Source organism: Carassius auratus, chromosome 40 (genome assembly GCF_003368295.1).
Source record: "Carassius auratus strain Wakin chromosome 40, ASM336829v1, whole genome shotgun sequence".
Lineage (NCBI taxonomy): Eukaryota > Metazoa > Chordata > Actinopteri > Cypriniformes > Cyprinidae > Carassius > Carassius auratus.
This window is the reverse complement of record NC_039282.1, coordinates 18,814,420-18,836,919: the sequence shown is the minus strand read 5'-3', so window position 1 is coordinate 18,836,919 and position 22,500 is coordinate 18,814,420. Positions and strand designations below refer to the sequence as shown.

Genomic DNA, 22,500 nt, shown 5'->3' with positions numbered 1-22,500 from the left:
AGAATGTTATGGAATTTGGCTAAATTCTGATTAATAAATCAAAAGTAGGTCATGCCCTTAAATTAAATTGCGATATGGATTAAATACAATATCTGCATGTAATATCACACAATTTTCCTCCACATTTTAATTTCAAAAGTAAAACTTTATCCAGCACTTTGTTTGCAAAACATTTTTTGATTTACATTTTTAAAAGATTAATTATGCATTTATTTGATCTACACCATTTTTTGCACAATAAATGTGTATTCAAATTTCAAAATTCAAAAAGACAACAAAGAATTGGTGTAAAAAAAACAAACAAAAAAACATTCACTATTATTAAATTCTTAATAAATTATAAAATGTCTATGATTTATTTAATTTATTTGACATCCTTTGTAATTATTATAAATTTGTTAAACTGTTCAAACTGAAACTAGAAAAATTGTAATGGGAAAAACGTATTTATTTATATTCTCTATAAAATAAAACCACCACTAATAATAATAATAATTCATTAAAAAAAATTTAATAATAATAATAATACAAGTATAAAATACTTAAAATATAGATATAAAATGTATTTAAAATATAGCATTTTTATAGTTTGCTAATATTTATTTATATATATTTATGTTTATTCATTCATTTATTTGTTTATTACCATATTTTCTATAACATGATGTGAATGCTAACTAGATTTTGCAGTCTTGTAGGTCGTACAGCTCACAAAGATGCTAGACGAACCTTGACCGTGAGAAGCCACAGCACAGTTTCCATCTACTGATAGCATTGTCTGCTCTGTGGGGGTTTGAGTCATTTTTGTCTTACAGCGAAACAGACATCAGAAACAGTTAGCGAAGCCAAAGAGTGTGCGATCTGGATGTGTGAAAAAAGGCCTTTCATTGTGCTCTGGCTTCGGACGTTCGGTTGCCTGGGATTCTCCAGTTTGTCTCAGCGGTTGAAAAGACGTGGGCTTCATGATTGTTGATGCACAAGCTTCGTCTTTTCTGCTTGGGGTTTCATGGAAGTGTGCGGTTCTGGAGCGGTCGTGGTCTGATGTTCCCAGGCATTTGAGTGTGTGGTTTCTCGACAGACCGCAAGAGCCTACGAGAGCCTGTGATGTCATGAGACCAGATCTGAGCAGATCTTCTCATCATCATGACACAAATGACACCTCAGTCTCAGGTTGCTGATGTCGGGATGAGTGAGCCGCTCAACTATGTGCTACTTCCTGTCATTTAATTGTGAAAGATCAGTTATGTACTAAAATAAAGATCTTACTGACCCCAAAATCAGCAAGGAAGCATTAAACTAATCAGTGTGACAGGAAAGACCTTAATAATGTTACAGAAGATTCCTATTTCAAATAAATGCTTTCTATTCATCAAAGAATCCTGAAAAATAAAATGCATCAAGGTTTCCTCAAAAATATGACGCAGCATAAATGTTTTCAACATTGATAATAATCAGAAGTGTTTCTTGAGCCGTAAAATATCATATTATTCTGATTTCTAAAGATCATGTGACACTGAAGACTGGAGGAATGATGCTGAAAATACAGCGGCGCATCACAGGAATACATTACTTTTGACAAGATTTATATAAAACTGCATATAAAAAATATTACACTATTACTGTTTTTTGCTGCAGATAAATACAGCCTTGGTGAGCAGAAAAGATGCATTTCAAAAACATGAAATAATGGTCCCATCCCCAAACTTTTGAGATATATGAATATAATTTAATTTGTCACATTTTGTAATGCAATTTAAATAATCTCTTTTGTCTTTTTAATGTTGTCTTGTCCTAAAATACTTGCATGCCATTTTTTTTAATGTAATGCTCGTTATTTAAACTTTTTATTTATTTATTTTTGCAAGTTAGTATTTATATTAACATATGAAACTATGTGCTGTTTGTGGGGACTGTTGACATTTTGGTCTTATGGCATCCCTAGTTTTTTTGTGATGTGGTGTGCCACCACAGCGCTCTCTCTCTCTCTCTCTCTCTCTCTCTCTCTCTCTCTCTCTCTCTCTCTCTCTCTCTCTCTCACACACATACACACACACACACACACACACACACACTCTCTTACACAACTTTTGAAGTGTGTAAAACAGATGTGGGCAAAGCCACTTCACTGACAGGAAATATGGACTCACTCCGGCTAACTTCTGCACAAAGGCATGTCTTCATTTACTGTATGTGTGTGTGTGTGTGCGTGTGTGTCTGAGAGAGACCATGAGTAGATGAGTGTACAATGTTGAGTAATTTATAGCAAAGCCTTGGTACACCTATTGTGAAAGATGATTGTGTGTGTGTGTGTGTGTGTCTTTTGGGTAAACGTGGTCGGTGTAGGTGAATGGGCTGTGAATAGTTGTCAGCGGTATGTGTGCGTTTCAAACAGAATTAGGAGTGGGACAATGACTCAGTTTGCACTGGAATGTCTGGGGGGGGGGGGGGGGGGGGGTGCGTGTGTGTGTGTGTTTGTGTGTGCACATTCCTATTGAAATTACTGCAGTTCTGCCTAGCTTTCTTTCTATGTCCGCCCAGTGTTATTTAAATATTTAATTAGATTTTATTTTTTTGCAATTATTAATATTTAGAATTTTCATATCTGTTCTCATTTTGATTTTAGTTAGTTTAGTAGATTATTTTTTAAATGTATCCATTAGAGATCGACCGATGTATCCGTTTTGCCGATTAATCGGCACCGATAGTTAATTTCTGGAACAATCGGTTATCGGCAAAAATCCATGCTGATAGTTTTTCGGATTGCGTCTGTTGCACGTGGAGCGACTGAGAAGGGTCTGTTTTCATTATGCAGTGCGAGAGCAGCTTCTAGCAGTTGAAATCACTGATAGCACGTGCTGTTTGTTCAGAAACATGATTTGTAGCATGCTGAACAGAGCGAGAAACTTCAGACCTGGATTTAAATGACGCTGACAGAAAACCCTGGCACGCCTCAGAGCGCCATTCACATAATTATATTCACCCCGAACCGTTGTTAATGTACATAATGAATTGTATATTGAGCATTTCTATTGAACGTTTGTCTTTCTGTGGCTCTAATAAACTCTGTATGCTTAACTTATAGATCTAATAGAGATCGCTCTTTCCGTTTGCTCCATTTTTTTTTTTTTTTTTTAAACCTGAACTTCAAACTTATCTTGGCCTCATTATTCACTCTTGAAGTAAACTTGTGTGCGTTTGGTGAATAAATAATCCGTTTTAGAGCGCTGCTCTGGAGTGTGTGTGTGTGATTAGCGGTGAGTTCTCCTAGACTCAGCGCTGCTCTTTTATTTTGATTAGATGATCGTTAAGTGTTCAAGAATAGAAGCAGTTAAAGTGTGCAGGTATATATCGTTCTGGTATAATTCTAGGGCTCTGATTTCTGTGATGCGGAAAATGCAGACAGAATCACGGAATCCATTCATAAAAACGGAATTCAGTTTAACGCGGAATGTCACGGTCTTTGTCAAATTTTGAATTAATCAAAAGCAGGTCATTACACTTAATTCAAATGGCGATATTGACTAGTATTGGTTACTATTAAGTGCCAAAGTCGATTTAAATATGAATCCTGCATGTTCTGAGTGTCTGTGTTAATGAATGGCTCAGATGCATGGTTACATTTTAGTTTTTAGCCATTTTTATTTCAGTTTTAATTTTATTCAACTTTTTTATTCCAATTTTTATATTTTTTATTATTAATTTTAAATTAATGCTAGCAACAATTCACTGACAGGAAAGATGTGAATGGTCCAACGGTCTTTTCTTTTTTCTTTTATTTTACTCCGTTTAAGTGATTTTTGTGTGTGTGTTTTTTTTCTTTTTTTTTTTTTTTATAATCTTAAATAAAATGTAATATTTTTTAATTATTTTAGGACTTGAGGACAACTTAAACTAAATGGAAAAGTCTTATCTTAGCAACTAATCTAAATAAAGTTTTTTATTTTTATATTTCAGTTAATGTTTATTTTGATGAACAATAATTTTACATTCTTTTTAGTTTTAAAGATCACACTTCTGACAGGAAATATGTTAATGGTTCAATGGTGTGTGTGTGTGTGTGTGTGTATGTGTGTGTGTGTGCATGTGCGTGTGTGCGCTCGCACATTTCTACTGAAATGACTTCATGCTCCAACCGTCTCTTTCCATATAGCACATACTTGTCTGTCTTGTCCTGTACAGGATGATGTGCTCACACAGGAACAGGAAGTTTGTGAACAGCAGTTTCTCTGATGCCTGTTTTCCGTCTGCTTTTCTGCTGTCCCATTGTAAGCGTCCCGCTGAGGGAGTGGGGGGGTTCACATTCCTGCACCCAAAGGACAAACAAACATAAATTAAACTGAACATCAACTTTAGAAAGCACACTTTCCTTTCTATGAAGTTAGACGGGAAAAGGTGTGGCGAGGCGACTTTGATCAGGTGTGAGTGTGGCTTTTGTGAATGTGTTGAGGAGGGGGCGGGGCTTCAGACAGCCTATTGCATCACAGAACTGAGTGTGCGTTGCCTTATAAGGACATGAGAACATTTACAGAAGGCACAGGAAGAGGCAGTTCAGAGTGACAACACCAGAAGACCGGTCTGACTGGACCGACCTGTCTGACTTCATTCTCTCTCTCTCTCTTTCTCTCTCTCACTTTCTCAGCTTGAGCTGTTCTTTGACACAACACTTTAGGAGTCATGCTTAAATTAATAAGTAGCCTGATTAGTGGTTTTTGTTTAGGCAAGCATTCACTATAAGCATATTTTCACACCAGTTCAAAATTGCATTAAGAGAAAAAAATAAAACATTGGTGTATAAATTCACATTTATGTGCCCTGAAATTACTGCATTTCCATTTGGCTTCTTTTCAGTGTTATTTTACTATATATACTTTTTTTTTTTTTTTTTTAAAGCAATTTCCAGTAGTCCGCTAGTATTAATTTACAAACATAGCTATTGGATTATTCATTCTCGTAGAGACTTTTTTTTTTTTTACTTTTTGTATGTCATTAAGCAACCACGTAACAATTTGGTTAACAATCACTCATAATTCAGTGACAGCACCCCAGCAACTTTATTCAAAATTCAATCATGATTTCTTTAGAATATATATAGACATGACTGATTCAGTGAGTTGTTGTTAGATGCTGCTGAATGCCCACAGACTCTGACCTGCACCCGTTGACTCTGTGCTTTGACCTCCAGAACTGGTTTAGTGCATTCCACAGTAAATATTAGCCCAGAGAGGGACAGAGAGAGAGAGAGAGAGAGAGAGAGAGAGTGTGTTTATATAAGTGCTGAAGAGACACATTCCATCCTGGTGTGGGCTGTGAGGAGCTGGTCTCTCTCTCTCTCTCTCTCTCTCTCTGTAGTGGGTGTTCAGAAGGCTTCTGTCGGTCACTCTCCGCTGGGGAATGTGAGGAATGAAGATCCACAGAGCTTCAAATGTTCCATGTTCCCCGGCGATGGGACGCTTGCTTTGGGAAATCCGCTTTTTAGCGAATTACTGCACTCAGCGAAGGTCCTAGTCATCCCTGCATATCTGCAACAGCTATGATTTATTTAAATAAACATGAGCACTGAGTGTTTCAGAGTGGTGTGGTTCTGGTTTTTCTTTTTTCTGATCAGCGTGTAGTTGATGAGAAACCACTTCATTTACTTTAGCATGTTTCCGAGCACTCAGAAACCCACCGAGGTGTATTTCAAGCCTATTATAGAGGTAATGCTGGTAGAAGTAGGCGCCTTCAGGACTTCGTGACAGAATTACCTCTTGCAATCTTTTTCTATTTGGCATATCTGCGGCCTGCGAGCCGGGACTCGAACTTAAGAGGCCCAAAGTGAAAGTGATCCATATGTGTGCTGCCCACGAGGCTATCAGCGCAGATACTTGTTGCTATCTTGATCTGATGCTAGCTAGTAGCAGCAGGTGTTTTTGGCTCTGCGTCAGATGACTGTGTTGGCAGACTGGATTTCCAGTGTCCCTGTGAGGCCTCCGTTTAATCCGACCCGACTCACTTTCCTTAGTGAAAGCAGCCTTGAGAGAGAGTCCGATTCATGCATGTGAGTCACGCCACCAAACCTGAAACATGCTGTAGTGCACTAAAAATAAGCCAAATCTGAGGGAGAATTCGCAGAAAACATCTTCACCCTTAGAAAAAGCCATCTTCTGTCTTCAGATGTTCACTGATGGACTGGGGTGCTGTGGATTATTGTGATGTTTTTATCAGCTCTCATTCTGACGGCACCCATTCACTGCAGAGCAGCCATTGATGAGACACTGATGCAATGCTACATATCTCAAAATCTGATAAAGATATTTTCAAAATAATTTTGGCCAATACCGATATCGATATATAATTTTTCGCCTGATATATTTAAACTTTAATTTTACTGAAGAGAAATCCATGTATCTCTTCTGTACTGATTCTACCATAAATGTATTATTTTACAAATGTAGACAGACATTCACATCTGAAAAACAGGTCAATTATATCACTTGGAGAATATCGGTTTGGCTCATCGGCAGAAATATTCATATCGGCCGATACCGATGATGGTTATTTTAAGCTTTTATCGGCCGATACCGATGTTGTGCCGATATTATCGTGCATCCCTAGTCCTGCTTCCTGTCCATCTACACCAAATGACCGTTGTAGAGCTCATTTCCTTTGGGCCGTGAGATGTTCTTCCTCATTTTTTGTAAGTTAAAGGGACCGTTGACTCAAAAAAAAAAAATGTTTTCATTTATTCACCCTCATATAGGATTTCCTTAAATGACAGAATGTTGATTTTTGGGTGAACTGTCCCTTTAAGACTGGAGCGATGATGTCACTCTCGGTTATTATTTTTTATTCCACCTGGAGTGCTTACCTCTCAATGACTCTCACATTAATCACTGAAACTATTTTGGCATGACTTTTTGATCACTTATGGAATTTGTTTGTCATGTTCAGTTTCTTTCCGCTTTCTAGCTCAAAGGTTGTTCATCTCGTTCTAATCAGATTTTAGAGTCATTTATTGAATGTATGGGCTGAAGAAATATTTCCTGTGTCACATCCTGTAACCATAAAGCGCAGCACATCTTTGATTGCAACACGTGTGTGAAGGTGTGAATTCATCTTCAAGTTGTTAACTAACTAGTTTTGATTATGGATGGAATGTAGCTAGAAGTGTACTAGTGAATTTATATTGTTCTATTTCCTCAAACAAATTTCAAGCCAGTATTGATTTAGTATCATTACTGTAATATGTCAGTGTTTATTGATATTTTGAAGTGTAATTAGGATATTTTCCGTTTTCATTTTCATTTGTTAGTTTTATTAATTTACTCGTTTTACTTTTTTGTTTGATGTTGGATTCGTTTTTATTCATATTTAAAATAAAAAAAATGTCCCTGCTAAATAAAATATTTAACTCAATATGAAATGACTATTGTAATTCCACTGTAAAAATATTTGTAACAATGTTTAATTAGTTTTAATGTTTTTTTTTTTTATTATTTAAAATTTTAGGTATTGTAATTTTGTTTTAGTAGTTGTTTTATTTTATTTTTTGTTTAATATTGTCTGTTTTGCTTGTATTTAAAAAAAATCCCTTTTTATTTTTATTTTATTTTTTTAACTTTTCAACATTTTATTCTCCCCGGTTTAGACACTTTTCCAGCGTTCTTTAATCAGCTTCTATTTCACAGATACAGACACTTTTCCATTAAATAATAATATTATTATATTTTAATTACTACTGCTACTGCTACATTTACCAAATGTACAAATTATTCTAAATATTTACGAAAAATATTAATCGTATTTGAAAAGAAAAGATGATTTTCTTTATTATACAGTATTATAATGAATAATAGTAATAATTGTTTCTATTATTATTATTATTATCATCACTACAACTAAATAAAATATTGAACAAAATAAAAATTAATATGAATATAAAAAAAAAAAAAACTCCAGACAGTTAAAAATTACAGTGTGTGAGTTTGAGACTATCTACTTTATAATAAAACATTAAATAAAAATGTTTCTCTGTGGCTTTGAATTCCAGAGGGAATTGGATACATGTTTAGACATGGATCTGATGTCCAAATATCGGATATGTGTCTGATTTAAAACCACATTTGGATGGGCTGGAGAACAGATGTGGAAAAATTGATTCACACGTGTGCGAAGATATTTGATCCATGTCAGATGTGAATAGAAAAATGATTTGTGCAGGTGTCTAGTGACTAAATCGTCTTTTCACAAGTCGTTCCAGATTTGCAGATCTGGTTTTGGCGTTTGTGTTTTGAAATCGATCCGTCCCGGGCCGCTGCGAGGGTTAACGCTCCTGCAGTCTGACTGAGAAACCCGAGCCCTTCAGACGCTGCTCGGAGTCTCACAAAGACGGGAAGTGCTATAAATAAATCAACAAATAAACATGGCATCATCCACCAGGGCGACTCCTGGACGTCCCTCTCTGCTCCGGGTCCAGAGCTCAGATCGGGAAGTTTCTGTGACTCATTGCACTGTTTTGCTATACTATTAGAGTTTGTTAAATATTTATAATTGTATTTTATTTTTCTGTTTTCAAATTTTTATTTTGTCTATGTAGTATGAAGTACTTGTTGTACAAGCTTAAATAGCTGAAGTTGACTTTTTTTTTATGGTTTTAGTTTTGTATTTAGCTAACGCTAAATTTCCATCCCAGGTCTAGAAAATACACTTTCCTCATAAATGCAGGTTTTGTTTATTACACAAGTGACCGTTGTTAAGGGCATGATTTAAAATATTTGAAAATATGATGACATCATGATTTTCAGTTTTAGAATTATTTAAAGTCATCTTGAGAACTTTGAAGTTTGCTGTGATTTTAATAACTCTGTTGTGCTCAGTCATTCACGCTTGGTTTTATACGATGCGTTTTTTTCACAGCACCACCTACAGGATGGGCCTGTTTTACAGCTAAAAACCCCCCAGATGGAAACAATACTGGGTCTGTTTTAAAGCCGACAGTGTCCAGTTTATAAATGCCACAGATTCAGCTATGGTTCACTTCCTTTAGTGTAATGGATCTTGTGCTAAAGTTTGGTTTTGTTGAGTTTGTGTAAAGGTTCGCTGGCTCCGCAGTCGTTGAGAGGGAGATGATGCTGATCTGATGGAGATCTCCCAGACGGAAACACATTAGAGCTCGCAGAGAATGAGGAAACCGCTTATTACCGTTTCCAATATCCCTGCAGAAGTTTCCTCTAGGATATGAACCCTGCTTGAGCAGTTCTAGTATTACAGACGTGACACTTCAGTGCAGAGAAAGCATTAATTAGCAGTATATCAGCTCATCTGTGTGTATAAATGAACCTGAGAGTCAGAGATACTTCAGAGGAGTGTCTAATGCAAACCCCAGTGACTGTATATAATAGGAAATGCAAGTGTGATGTAGTGGTGTGTTTGTGAAGTTTCATTATATTTCTGGTCAAAAGTGGCACGCACATGCATGCATGTGTGGTGTAGCGGCTCTTCCTCTGTAATTCTTCAGAGTTGGATGGAATGATGTCACCCACACCCAACTAATCAGGGCAGGGCTTTCCCTAAACACACACAGAGCCCCTGTGTGAGCGGAGGTATTTCGGGTCTCATTAAAGCGTGTGGATGTGTCCGTCCGGCTCAGGTCCTGACTGGTTTGTGTGTACTGTTTGTGTGTGAAGGCTGAATTGTTTTTGTGGCGGGCCTGTCCCGGGTAGGTGCCTGTCGTACGAGGGCAGGGGTGCTGAAGGGGCTCATTATCCACTAAACTCAAAGGCTTCTTTGTGTTTCAGGCTGCAGGCCTAGAAACCCCTTTCCCAGTGTGATCTGATGCCTGTCTCTGTCTGTTCATGTTGAGCTGCTGAGGATCACATAGGTATTGAGACTAGTCTGTTAGAGAGGCGAACTAATGACTAAATCTTTTTTTTTGTTTTTTTTTTGGACTTTACATTTTTTCATAATATAGAGCTATAAAGGAAATAAATGTAGAGCACTTATTTTATTAGAATTTATATACTGTTAAAATATTAATATTTTACATTTCTTTTTTGTTTGCATTTTGAATATAATTTTATATATAAATTTTTTTTTTAATGTTTTTTTATTTATTTTTTATTTAATATTTGACTTTATGTGTGTGTATATATAATTATTTATTTGGAAAATTAGCTAGAATTAGATTTCTGTTCACCTTGTCATATTTCATCAGCAAAGTCTATAACATTTCAGTGTTTGTCAGACTGTTGTGTACAAGAGTGGTCTTGTATTTATGTTCTAAACACATCAGATGTTGATTTTCACGCCCGTGTGTTTCCTGAGGAAACGTCTTGAGCATTCCTGCATGCAGCAGGACACAGCCTTTCCTGTTTTCCTGACTTTGCTTCCACTTTTTTTTTTACATCATTTCCTGTTTGTTCTAGACTTTCACGGCCTGGTGCAACTCTCATCTGCGGAAGGCGGGAACGCAGATCGAAAACATTGAGGAGGATTTCAGAGATGGACTCAAACTCATGCTGCTCCTAGAGGTCATCTCAGGTCAGTGAGCTTTCAACCTCATTCATTCATCCAGGAGTCTCTAGTTCTTTAGCAACTTCCCAAAGCTAGTGTAGTGGAGTTGGTGTTTGTGCTGATACGATGGGAAACACGTGAGAAGTCATCATATTTTCGTGCAGGGGAGAGGTTACCTAAACCTGAAAGAGGCAAGATGAGAGTCCACAAGATCAACAATGTCAACAAAGCACTGGACTTCATCGCCAGCAAAGGAGTCAAGCTGGTGTCCATCGGTGCAGAAGGTACAAACACTTTCCTGTGTTGGATTTATTTATATATTGTTAACTAAAAAAAAAAAATGAATCCTGAAATAAAATATTACAAATAAAACCGGCTTTGTGTTTAAAAAAAAAAAGAAAAAAAATGCAAATACAAAACCTATAGTAGTATATCAGTGATACTAAAATAACACTGATGCATGCTAATAAATATTATATAGTTTATAGTTTAGTTTATATATGTAGATATTTTAACTTATAAAACATTTTTCCAAATTCTATGTTCTATTTTAATTGATAAAACATTTCACTTTCAACATCTAACAGTGTTGTGTGCCTGCCTTTGTAGAAATCGTGGATGGAAACGCCAAGATGACTCTGGGAATGATTTGGACCATCATCCTCCGCTTCGCCATCCAGGACATCTCAGTGGAGGGTATAATTTAACCTCCAGATTGTTTTAGGAACAGCTCTGCACAGTATAATCAAACGTACTTTAAAGAACAACCCCGAAGAGACTGAATGTGTGTTCAGTAATGTCTGTTTCTGCTGCGTGTCTCTGTAGAAACCTCCGCTAAAGAAGGACTGTTGCTCTGGTGTCAGAGAAAGACGGCTCCTTACAAGAACGTCAACGTTCAGAACTTCCATATCAGGTGTTGATCTTTGACCTACGACCTTTATTTGGCTGGGTGTTTTGATTTGTTGATTCACCCATAACTGTGTTTTGCATAGAGCGGTTTTATGGATGTATTTGAATAAACAAATGATCAATGATAGCTAAAGATGACGGATGTAAAAATTGCTTGCAAAGTGATATTTCTGATTCAAGAGCAAAGTTCCTTTACTATTACAGTTTAACAAGTCCAAATCTGACATGAATGCAGAAATAGAAGATTAATAAGCTGTGGTTTAAGTGGCACTCTCTGCTGGTCAAAGGAGAGAAATATAAAATACCTGTTTCCTCTGAGCATCTCTTCTTCTTCTCTTTCTCCCAGCTGGAAGGATGGTCTCGCCTTCAATGCTCTGATCCATAGACACAGGCCAGAACTCATCGATTATGACAAGCTGAGAAAGGTTAGTCTCTCATTTAAAAAAAAAGAAAGGTGCGTCCCAAATCAGAGTACATCAAAAATAGTATGCTAAAAGTGCCTGGACTGTATACTATTTCTGATGAGAATCCCAATTTGCATACTATCCATCCTAAATAGTATGTGACATTACACTTAGTGCGTCCCAAATCTTAGTATACCATCCAGGCTTTTTAGCATACTGTTTTTGGTGCACGATTTCTAATGAGAGAAGAATTGAGTCCCATATCTCACTAACTATACTAAACTGTATGTGACATGACTGTGCATCTCAAATCTTAGTACAGTTAAAAATAGAAAGCAAAAACTGCCTGGATGAGGAAAATTTGCATACTATCCATCCAAAATAGCTTTAAATTTAATAAACAAGCATGCAAGGGGGTGATGGATGTTGTCGAACTTTGATGGATATTTTGATTCTTGTGGAAATCTGTGGATGTTCTGCAGTTGCTCTCAGATGCTGAAATGACTGTTTGTTTCATTGTGTGTTAACAGGACGACCCAGTGACCAATCTGAATAATGCTTTCGAAGTGGCTGAACGGTACCTTGATATCCCCAAGATGCTGGATGCAGAGGGTATGAAGTCTTCTCTTGTTTTCTGCGTCCATCGCTATCTGTGTCTGCATGTGTGTTGTTTTTGGCAGCCTGTTTTAGTCTAGTCTTTGTGTGAAGCTGTCATTTTAGTTTTTATTAGTTTGAGTCCCGTTCATACTTTTTTGTTTTTAGTCTAGTCAAGTTTTAGTAGACTAACAATCTGATCATTTTAGTCTTATTTTATTCAGAATTATCAATGATTATTTTCGCTTAGTTTTAGTCGACGAAAACTGATGACATTTTAGTCTAGTTTTAGTCAATGCAAATTGTATTTTAGTCTCTTTTTAGTAATGCATTTCTATTTAACCCAGTCAATACAGTATAAGAACCTAGCAGTATAGACGAAACCAAACTTTTCATTTAGCCCAAACCCATTTCTAACAAGGTTAACGTTATCTTGTTATATTATTATTACATTATAGACATTTTAGCATTTTTTTTGTATTTTGTAAACCACATTTAGTCTTGTTTTTATTCATCAACAATATTGCATTATAAATTTAATTATAGTCATCATCACATGACTATGACATTTACATTGGGTCTCGTTTTCGTCACGAGATAAAGGTACGTTAACGACGATATTTAGTCATAATTATCATTGACGTAAGCAACACTAGTTGGCATATGAAGTTAGTTGTCTGCTTTTGGCTGTGCAATGATGTGAGTGTGTGGGAGAGAGAGTGAATAAGTTGCTCTATTAAAGTGTGTGTGTTTTGTGCATGTCAGCACATGCCCTGTATTTCCAGGAGTTGTTCCTGCTCTCTGACACAGACAGTGCAAACACCCACCCTTAATGTCTTGCACAAACATTGTGTCACCATGGGAACATCCCTGGGCATTATGTTATTTCTCCCTCAAGCGTAACTTCTCCAGGATCTCTGTTCAACCTGCTGCACCGGAGTGCTGTGTGTACTGTTCTGTAACCCTAATTTGCATAATGGGCAACCTCTGTAGTTTGTGATATCACTGGTGCATCCAAAATCATAGTACATTAAAATAGTGTGCTAAAAATGCCTGGATGGTTAACTATTTGTGATGAGAAGAGAACTGAATCCCAAGTCACATGCCATACATCTTAAAAAGTATGTGACATTACAATTAATGTGTCCTAAATCACAGTAAATCAAAACAGAATTCAAAAAGTGCCTTGATGGCATATTATCTCTGATGAGAGGAGGAGTTGCATAGCCTGGTAATACCAGACTCTGCTACTTCACTTTGCTTCGTAGACAGAGTCTGGAATGGCATAATAGAGAAATGTTTTCTCTCTCGCTAGGGGGCGCTGGTCTGAAGTTTAAAATCATTGGTTACCCGTAAGCCAATCAGATACGTTTAGTTATGACGTATGTTATGCGCCTGTACAGCCGCATCGAAGCACAGACATCATGCATCGAACTCAAATCTATGATTGAATTTCCACTGTAAACCTGTTGTTAAACACTCTTCTTGTTCTGGCTTCAGTTTGAAAAAGAGTTGAATGTTCTCCATAACAGAGCGAATTGCATCCCGTGTCTCGTTTCCCATTTCCGCGGTCGTTTCGGTTTTCGATTTCTCTAACCTACAATTTAAAACTCTGTGCTTAGCATCTACGTCACGGCTCTCAGCCCGCCCTCTGCTTGTTGATTGGCCCGGCCGTTTCCAGACTGGTGGCAAACAGAAAGCTCTGACGCTGTATCAGACTGAGTACAGAAGCGAAATGAAATTGAGCGGAAGTAGGAAGTCTGACGTAGTCAGGCTAGGAGTTGCATACTATGCATTCGAAATAATTTGTGACATCATAATTAGTGCATCCCAAATCTTAGTACATCAAAAATAACATGCAAAGTGGATGAAAAAATAGTATGCTAAAAGTGCCTGGATGGTATATTGTTTCCAATGGATTTTCTAGATCTGATTTGTACTTGGTTTCGAGTACAGAATAAGTACTATTCATATGACATGCTATATAGTAGAGAAGATCATAATCAGACACAGGGCCATTTTTAATAGTAATGAATTAATGTATGTTGATGCTAATGCTCGCATACATAATTAAACGGCATGGAGCGAATGGATCTGTGGCATCAAGATGCAAGTCAGTGACATAGTAGTCCTGGAAAGTATGTTCTTGGCCATCCCCAGTGAACTGAGGTTTGCCCATTGTCTTTGTGTGTATGTTAATGAGTGTGTAACTGGCACATGGCTGTTACAAGTGTGTGTGTGTGTGTTTATGCCCCGTCTGCGTCCCTGTATGTGCATGTATGTATAACTCTTGTTTCCCTGCAGACATTGTGAACACAGCACGTCCAGATGAGAAAGCCATTATGACCTATGTGTCCAGTTTCTACCATGCCTTTTCTGGAGCCCAGAAGGTACCCCATGACTCCCTAACCTTTGACCCCCTCGTCATCTCCTCTTCAGCATGGCTTTTTCCACCAGTACTGGAATAACCAAAGAGGGGCGCTGGTGTCTTAACCCGTCCTCCCCTGGTCTACGACTCTTTTCTCAACAGCAGATTCTCTCACTTTGCGGGTTGCCAGGGTTATAACACAGGACTCCAAACCCCATTTCCCTTTGATGGGGAGCCCATAAAATGCATAACCATCCTCTTCTTTCTCAGTGGGCACACACAGGCTTTGGGTTGCTTTGCTTCACCCCTGTCTTTCTCTCTCTCTCTTTTTCCGCTGGCTTTGCTATAGATATCGTGGGTACTCTGCGACCGGATGAGAAGGCTATTATGACCTACGTCTCCTGTTTCTATCACGCCTTCTCAGGTGCTCAGAAGGTGAGAAACCTTTGACCCCTGACTGTTGGTCTTGAAACTCTTAAATGTGCCTTCATACCTGGTCTCTCGTTTTGGTTTCTTGTACTTTGCTCTTGTCAGATGTGCTGCAAGAGCAAAGCACTAACATATTAGGTTAGCTATTTCAAAATTTTTGTAGTTGCTCGTCTCCCAATAACGTAAACAAACATCACCAAGTCAGATCATTGTTTATTCGGTCTGGGTTTTCCCTAGCCTGGTAATACCAGACTCTGCTACTTCACTTTGCTTCGTAGACAGAGTCTGGAACGGCATAATAGAGAAGTGTTTCTCTCTCGCTAGGGGGCGCTTGTCTGAAGTTTAAAATCATTGGTTACCCGTAAGCCAATCAGATACGTTTAGTTATGACGTATGTTATTTGCCTGTACAGCCGCATCCAAGCACAGACATCATGCATCGAACTCAAATCTATGATTGAACTTCTACTGTAAACCTGTTGTAAACACATGATGATGCGAGCGAAATACCGGAGTGAACATGGCTGTAAACGACTTTTGCAGTTTGAAAAAGAGCTGAATGTTCTCCATAACAGAGCGAATTGCATCCCGTGTCTCGTTTCCCATTTCCGCGGTCGTTTCGGTTTTCGATTTCTCTAACCTACAATGTAAAACTCGGCGCTAAGCATCTACGTCACTGCTCTCAGCCCGCCCTCTGTTCGTTGATTGGCCCGGCTGTTTCCAGACCGGTGGCAAACAGAAAGCTCTGACGCTGTATCAGACTGAGTACAGAAGCGAAATGAAATTGAGCGGAAGTAGGAAGTCTGACGTAGTCAGGCTAGGTTTTCCCACTCCATATGGCACTGACTTGTTCTGGATTAGGTATTTTAAACAAACGGATGCCTTGTTTTCATGATCCATTGTTTTATTCCAATACTATTATACTTTGAGTCAAATACGAAGTCTTAAATGAGGAAAGAATCCAGTTGAAATATAAATTGTAAAATTATGGGAATGTAAAATGTTTAGCCAAGTGATACTGACTTTGGTAATCCAATTTGTAACCTGCACCAAAAACCAATCCAACTGAACCAGGTGTGAAAGTGACTTAAGAGAGATGGCCACTGCTTCACTACACCCAAACCATTGCCCTCACCCCTTTCTATATTTGCACTTTATTTTCTAATGGTTCTGCAGTCATTTAATATCCTCGATGTGTGTAGTGGTCTGTCACAATCTTCTTTAAATGCTGAAAAGGTGAATTTCATTGTTTGATGTTTCATTTTTGCACTCAGTGATTGAGTTTGTAACAGTTGAGGACAGTATTGAGTGTAAATATTAAAATCATAATGCAATTCACAGTATAGCTCACATTTAAAACACTAGGGTTGTTGTTTTAATTCTTAGATTTTCTGTGATCTTTCTACACAAGCAGATGTATTATGTTTGTTTTTAATGTTAAGCTCAGCTTTACATTGGACAGTACTTTTCTGTGAGGTTTTGGTGCTGCATATGCTAGATATGTGCTTTGCATTTGAAGTGAAGCCACAGGCTAATAATCAGAATTGTTTAAATGTGCTTTAGCATTTTACACAAGCGTTTTGAACACTTTCTGTGTTTCAGTGGTAGTTAATGCTGTAGGGAACCCTGAAGAGATCCTCCAGTGGTGGTATAAAAATTGACAATGCAGATTTGGTTTTACAAATGGCATGTGGATTTTTCAGCTAGACTACAAGTTTTCAAAACTAACCAATTGGTGTTTGCATGAAATGTCAATTAGTATAAAAAGAGCTTAAAAGTCAAGTATGTAATGTTGATGTTTAACTTGATCTTTATTTCATTTGGATAGTTTTCACGCATGTTATTGTGTGTGTGTATAGCACATTATTAACTTACAACACATGGAGTTTTGTTTCATTGTGTGCTCAGTACACCATTTGCGTGTGTTTTCTTTTTGCTCTACCCACCAAAAACCACTAAATACTGGATAGTTCAAGATTTCTTTCCCGTGTAAACTAAAGCAGCATCTTGACATTTACAGTTCTAAACACAGATATGTCGTCATACTTAATTGAAGTGTATTTTGTATACTATGTCATTGTACTTTTAAAAGAACACTCCACTTTTCTGAAAATAGTCTGATTTATCAACTCCCATAGTGTTAAACAGTTGAGTTTTACCATTTTCGATTCCATTCAGCTGATTTCTGGTCTGGCGGTAGCACTTTTAGCGCAGCTTATCATAGATAATTGAATCGGATTAGGAGATTAGCATCTCGCTCAAAAATGAACAAAGAGTTTCTAATATCACTGCAATATTACACAATGTAACTACAGAAGAGTCTAGTTTTAAATAGGAAAAATATCGAAACTCTTTGGTCATTTTTAGATGCCAATGGTCTAATAGGATTCAATTATCTATGCTAAGCTAAAAGTGCTACAGCTAAAAGTGCTACTGCCCTACCAAGAGATGAATGGATTCGAAAAAGGTAAAACTCCAATTTTTAACTCTAGGGGAGTTGGAAAATGAGCCTATTTTCAAAACAAGTTGAGTGTTCCTTTAAACATATGGTATACACTATAAAGTGGTGTAGGAAAAATTGTGCTGTTCAATGTTTTTAGAATGATTGGATAAAATGTCATATTTAAAAAGATGCGTGATGTATTACGATTGTAACTGTCCTGTTCTGTGATAGGCTGAGACAGCAGCCAATCGTATCTGCAAGGTGTTGGCAGTTAATCAGGAGAATGAGCACCTGATGGAGGACTATGAAAAACTGGCCAGCGATGTGAGTTTGTGTGGTATTCAAATAGACCTATTTCTAGACAAACTACCCGGAGTGTTTTAGTTTAAATGTCTCAGTATGTTTGAGAGGAGACTGTTTTCTGTTTTCTGAGACTATTAATTTCTTTATTGCACACTTTATAGCTGCTGGAGTGGATTCGTCGGACAATCCCGTGGTTGGAAAACCGCGCTCCAGAGAAAACCATGACAGAAATGCAGCAGAAATTGGAAGATTTCCGCGATTACCGTCGTGTTCACAAACCACCCAAAGTTCAGGAGAAGTGTCAGCTAGAGATCAACTTCAACACACTGCAGACCAAACTCCGTTTGAGCAACCGACCAGCCTTTATGCCATCTGAGGGACGCATGGTGTCGGTAAGAAACGTGTAGTACATGTGCAATTCAATTTATAAGACTTAAGTCTTTGCTTTATTGCTATGATGAAACTTGTTCATTCTCAACCTCTGAATTGAACCATTGGCTCAATTCTGAAAGATATTTGGCTGAAAAGTTCTTTTTTTTTCTAGGATATTAATGGTGCATGGCATAAACTGGAAGGGGCAGAGAAAGGCTATGAAGAGTGGCTACTGAATGAGATCCGTCGTTTAGAGAGACTTGACCATCTTGCAGAAAAGTTCCGTCAGAAAGCAGCCATCCATGAAAGCTGGACAGATGGTATGGATACAGGAACTACACCTGATCTTACTGATGTTTTTGACAATTATTCACATTCACCTGCAGTAATTTACCAATCGCTCTTGGTATACATCAACAGGCTGCTCTTTTATGACTCTTCCATCAGTGTTTTGAATCTCACGAATGCAGAGCCTTGTCAGCCATGCAGAAATCTTAAGAAACAGTCATGTGATCTAAAGTCTTATTAGATCTAAATTGATCTGTGTTTGTTTGTGTAGGTAAGGAGACGATGCTAAAACAGAAGGATTATGAGACTGCAACTCTGTCTGAGATCAAAGCTCTCCTTAAGAAGCATGAGGCGTTCGAAAGTGATCTTGCTGCCCACCAGGACAGAGTGGAGCAGATTGCCGCCATTGCACAGGAGCTCAAGTGAGAAAGCTACAAAACAATAGAGGCAACAAACAACAGAGGGGCTAATTGATGAAATTAAAGATTCTGGCTGTAAGTGAAGTTGAGACCGTCTTAAAACTATTTTGTGTCTGTGTTCTAGTGAGCTGGACTATTACGACTCCCCGAGTGTTAATGCACGCTGTCAAAAGATCTGTGAGCAATGGGATGCTCTGGGTTCCCTCACGCAGAATCGGAGAGAATCTCTCGAGGTACGCATGCTTTCTCGGAAAGACATTTTCCGGCATTTTTGTACATTTTATCATATTGACTGCATGTTTATCTGTACTACAGAGAACGGAGAAACAGCTGGAGTCTATTGATGAGCTGTACCTGGAATACGCCAAGAGAGCAGCACCGTTCAACAACTGGATGGAGGGAGCCATGGAGGACCTTCAGGACATGTTCATTGTACACAACATCGAGGAGATCCAGGTACTGCAAAATGTTTTGTATTCGTAATCTTTCCATCTTGCTTGACCTCTGAAATGGTTCGATCTCTGGATATTCCATTTCAGAACAAAACAAAAATTCTGGATGCAAAAATCCTTTCTCTGACTTTTCAATTCTTTCTCTTTTTGTAGGGACTGCTAACGGCTCATGACCAGTTCAAATCAACTCTTCCAGAGGCAAACAAAGAGCGGGAGTCTATTCAGGCCATCCAGGCTGAAGTTCAGAAAATCGCACAGTACAATGGCATCAAACTGGCTGGAAACAATCCTTACACCACCATCACCCCTCAGAGCATTGACAAGAAGTGGGAGAAGGTAAGATCTGTTTGTATTGTGAATGAGACATTGCTTCCTTCAGGTGTGTGGGTGTGGGTTTACAAATGAGTTGAGTTTGCAAGTATTGATGTTATCTTGTGTCTTTTTAAAGGTGCAGCAACTGGTTCCACAGCGTGATCAGGCTCTTCAGGAAGAACTCGCTCGTCAGCAGTCTAATGACCATCTCAGACGCCAGTTTGCCAACCAGGCCAACATGATTGGACCATGGATCCAAAATAAGATGGAGGTATAGTTTCCTCTGTTTCTGTACCTTGACGATTTCATCTTTTTCCAAAGAAGAAAAATATAGAATGATTCATCTGTGTCTCCATGGCATGATAATTGTAGGAGATTGGGCGGATATCAATTGAGATGAATGGAACGCTGGAAGATCAGCTGACCCACCTCCGTCAGTATGAGCAGAGCATCATTGAATACAAACCCAACATTGACCAGCTGGAGGGAGACCATCAGCTCATTCAAGAAGCACTTATATTTGACAACAAATACACTGCTTACACTATGGAGGTATGCCTATGACAATACACACATTGAAACCATGTTGAAGCTATGCAGGAACCATAGATGTATTGTTTAGGTCAAGTGTTTGCAATTCCTACATGCTGTTCCCTCTAGTGTGAAGTTTGTTTAGCTGTGTTGTTACTTGACAGTGTTTCAATTGCCTTTTACTCCTCTATAGCACCTTCGTGTGGGTTGGGAGCAACTCCTTACTACTATTGCCCGCACCATTAATGAGATCGAGAACCAGATTCTGACACGTGATGCCAAAGGCATCAGCCAGGAGCAGCTTCACGAGTACCGCACGTCCTTCAATCACTTCGACAAGGTCAGGAACTCATTTGCATGTTTGACTGTGTGTGAAATGGGCTTCACTTAATTTAACTGAAAAAATAAGTATTTGTAAGACCATGAAAGTCATTCAAGGTTAGTGTTGTAGAGGAATAGATCACTCAAACACGGACAAATTTTCATTTTAACAAAAAAAAGCATTGACATGTCAGGACTGATTACAAGATCCATAAAAACCAATGGTGTTTTGCATACAGTGCTTCAAATTGAATATGTTCATCTTGTTTTCCACTTAAAGAAAGTCATCCATTTTGGAATTACGAAATTGAGCTAATGTTTGAGTGAACCGTTCCTTTAAAAATCATAAGGTTTGTGTGTTTGTAACTGTGTTAGTAAAGAGATCTGAGCTGCAGGCCACTAAAAATACACAACATTGGCAAGATTAATGTGTCCATATAAAAGAAGAAATGTAGTCAGTGTTGCTTATGTCAAGGTGAAAGGCTGTGTTTAAATTCAGGGCGATTAATGGCATGATAAATATGGACCTCAGTTTAACATTTTGGTTAGACTTGCTTTAATATTTGCTCCATTTTCTCCACTTACTCTGGCACTAATGGGAGGTAAAACGTCTTTAAATATACTGTACCTCAAACACCTCTGATCTGAGATGTGCCACCTGTAGCAAATATGTAATATAGTCTAGTGAGGTGAAGTAATAAGGGGGTTTTTGTTAAAGTGGAGAAATTTAGTAACCTTAAATTAAAGATATTGATATAGTGATTGCATAATGGCCCTCCTTATATCATAAGCTGAATGTTATGTATGACATTTGTAAGAAATCAGATCACTAACTGTCATAAGTTATGTTTCATTAGACTTGTTAGCCATCAGCCCATGTGTTTGACATCCTCAATGTTTTGTCTCCATCTTTTTTTTGTCATGCCACTGCCTCCATATCACACATGCTGTTAATGTCATTGTGTATCGGTATATCAATCCTAACTGCATGCTCTGATTGTCCATCCACTTGCGTTATTGGCTTACCACAGCGAGCCGACAGTGGTCTCTTACAGGCTTGCGGAGTTTCAAGGCTTGTTTGATCAGTCCTGGGTTTACCGACGTTAGAGAAAACAACAAGCAGGTATGTACCGCCAGAGAAGCAAAAGGTTGAGATGGCTGCTTGTGTGTGTGTGTGTGTGTGTGGTGTGCGCGCACGCTGCGTCACTCATTCATTCCATCACTCACTAACTCCCTCACTCACCTGTTGTGCTGCTGCTTGAAAAGGTGCCCTCTGCAGGTCAGCTAAGGTTTTGCTTTCATGTGTTATGTTTCTCACTGCTTCCTTTTTCTCTTCTTTTTTACTTGTCTTGCTAACTTCCCTCCTTCTCTTACTTGTCTTTTGTACAAACTCATTCTGATTCCTCTATCAAACTTTTCTGTTCGCGTGCAACCTCTTCATCTCCCAAATCCTCTGCTTTCCACATGCATCCTTCCTGTTTCTTTTCTCATCCTTCCCTTTGCGAACTGTAGAAGCGCACGGGGATAATGGACAGCGATGATTTCCGAGCACTACTCATTTCCACTGGAACACCCTGGTACTGCTACCTCCTTTCTCAGTCTACGCAACACAGTTTCTCCTGAACTCCTGCTTTTGCTTGGTGCTAAAAAAATAATTTTTGTCAGATATCATTGGTTACTTTTTATATTTTTTTAGTTATAAGTTAAAAAAAAAAATGATTACTGAAAAGATTCTAATTAGGCCTGTCACGATAACTTTTTGTTGTGCGATAATAGAAATAGTTGCGATTTAAACAATATTATTATTATGTCGATTTAAGAACATTTTATGCCACTGTAAATATAATCATAATATAAAAGCATAA

At 38.0% G+C, this 22,500-nt stretch overlaps 1 protein-coding gene across 1 annotated transcript in view; it reads left to right on the top strand.

The window, feature by feature from the left end:
- Window positions 1-22,258, top strand: part of LOC113058951 (alpha-actinin-4-like) — a 32,661-nt gene extending 10,403 nt beyond the window's left edge. The window contains exons 2-19 of the mRNA XM_026227198.1: window positions 10,404-10,518; window positions 10,656-10,775; window positions 11,101-11,187; window positions 11,317-11,404; window positions 11,747-11,825; window positions 12,335-12,416; window positions 14,703-14,788; window positions 17,869-17,961; window positions 18,102-18,332; window positions 18,485-18,632; window positions 18,872-19,022; window positions 19,144-19,252; window positions 19,335-19,475; window positions 19,625-19,807; window positions 19,920-20,054; window positions 20,156-20,335; window positions 20,508-20,654; window positions 22,148-22,258. Coding sequence (XP_026082983.1) covers window positions 10,404-10,518; window positions 10,656-10,775; window positions 11,101-11,187; window positions 11,317-11,404; window positions 11,747-11,825; window positions 12,335-12,416; window positions 14,703-14,788; window positions 17,869-17,961; window positions 18,102-18,332; window positions 18,485-18,632; window positions 18,872-19,022; window positions 19,144-19,252; window positions 19,335-19,475; window positions 19,625-19,807; window positions 19,920-20,054; window positions 20,156-20,335; window positions 20,508-20,654; window positions 22,148-22,258 — 2,286 coding nt within the window. The remainder of the gene's footprint in view (window positions 1-10,403; window positions 10,519-10,655; window positions 10,776-11,100; window positions 11,188-11,316; window positions 11,405-11,746; window positions 11,826-12,334; window positions 12,417-14,702; window positions 14,789-17,868; window positions 17,962-18,101; window positions 18,333-18,484; window positions 18,633-18,871; window positions 19,023-19,143; window positions 19,253-19,334; window positions 19,476-19,624; window positions 19,808-19,919; window positions 20,055-20,155; window positions 20,336-20,507; window positions 20,655-22,147) is intronic.
- Window positions 22,259-22,500: the final 242 nt, after the last annotated feature.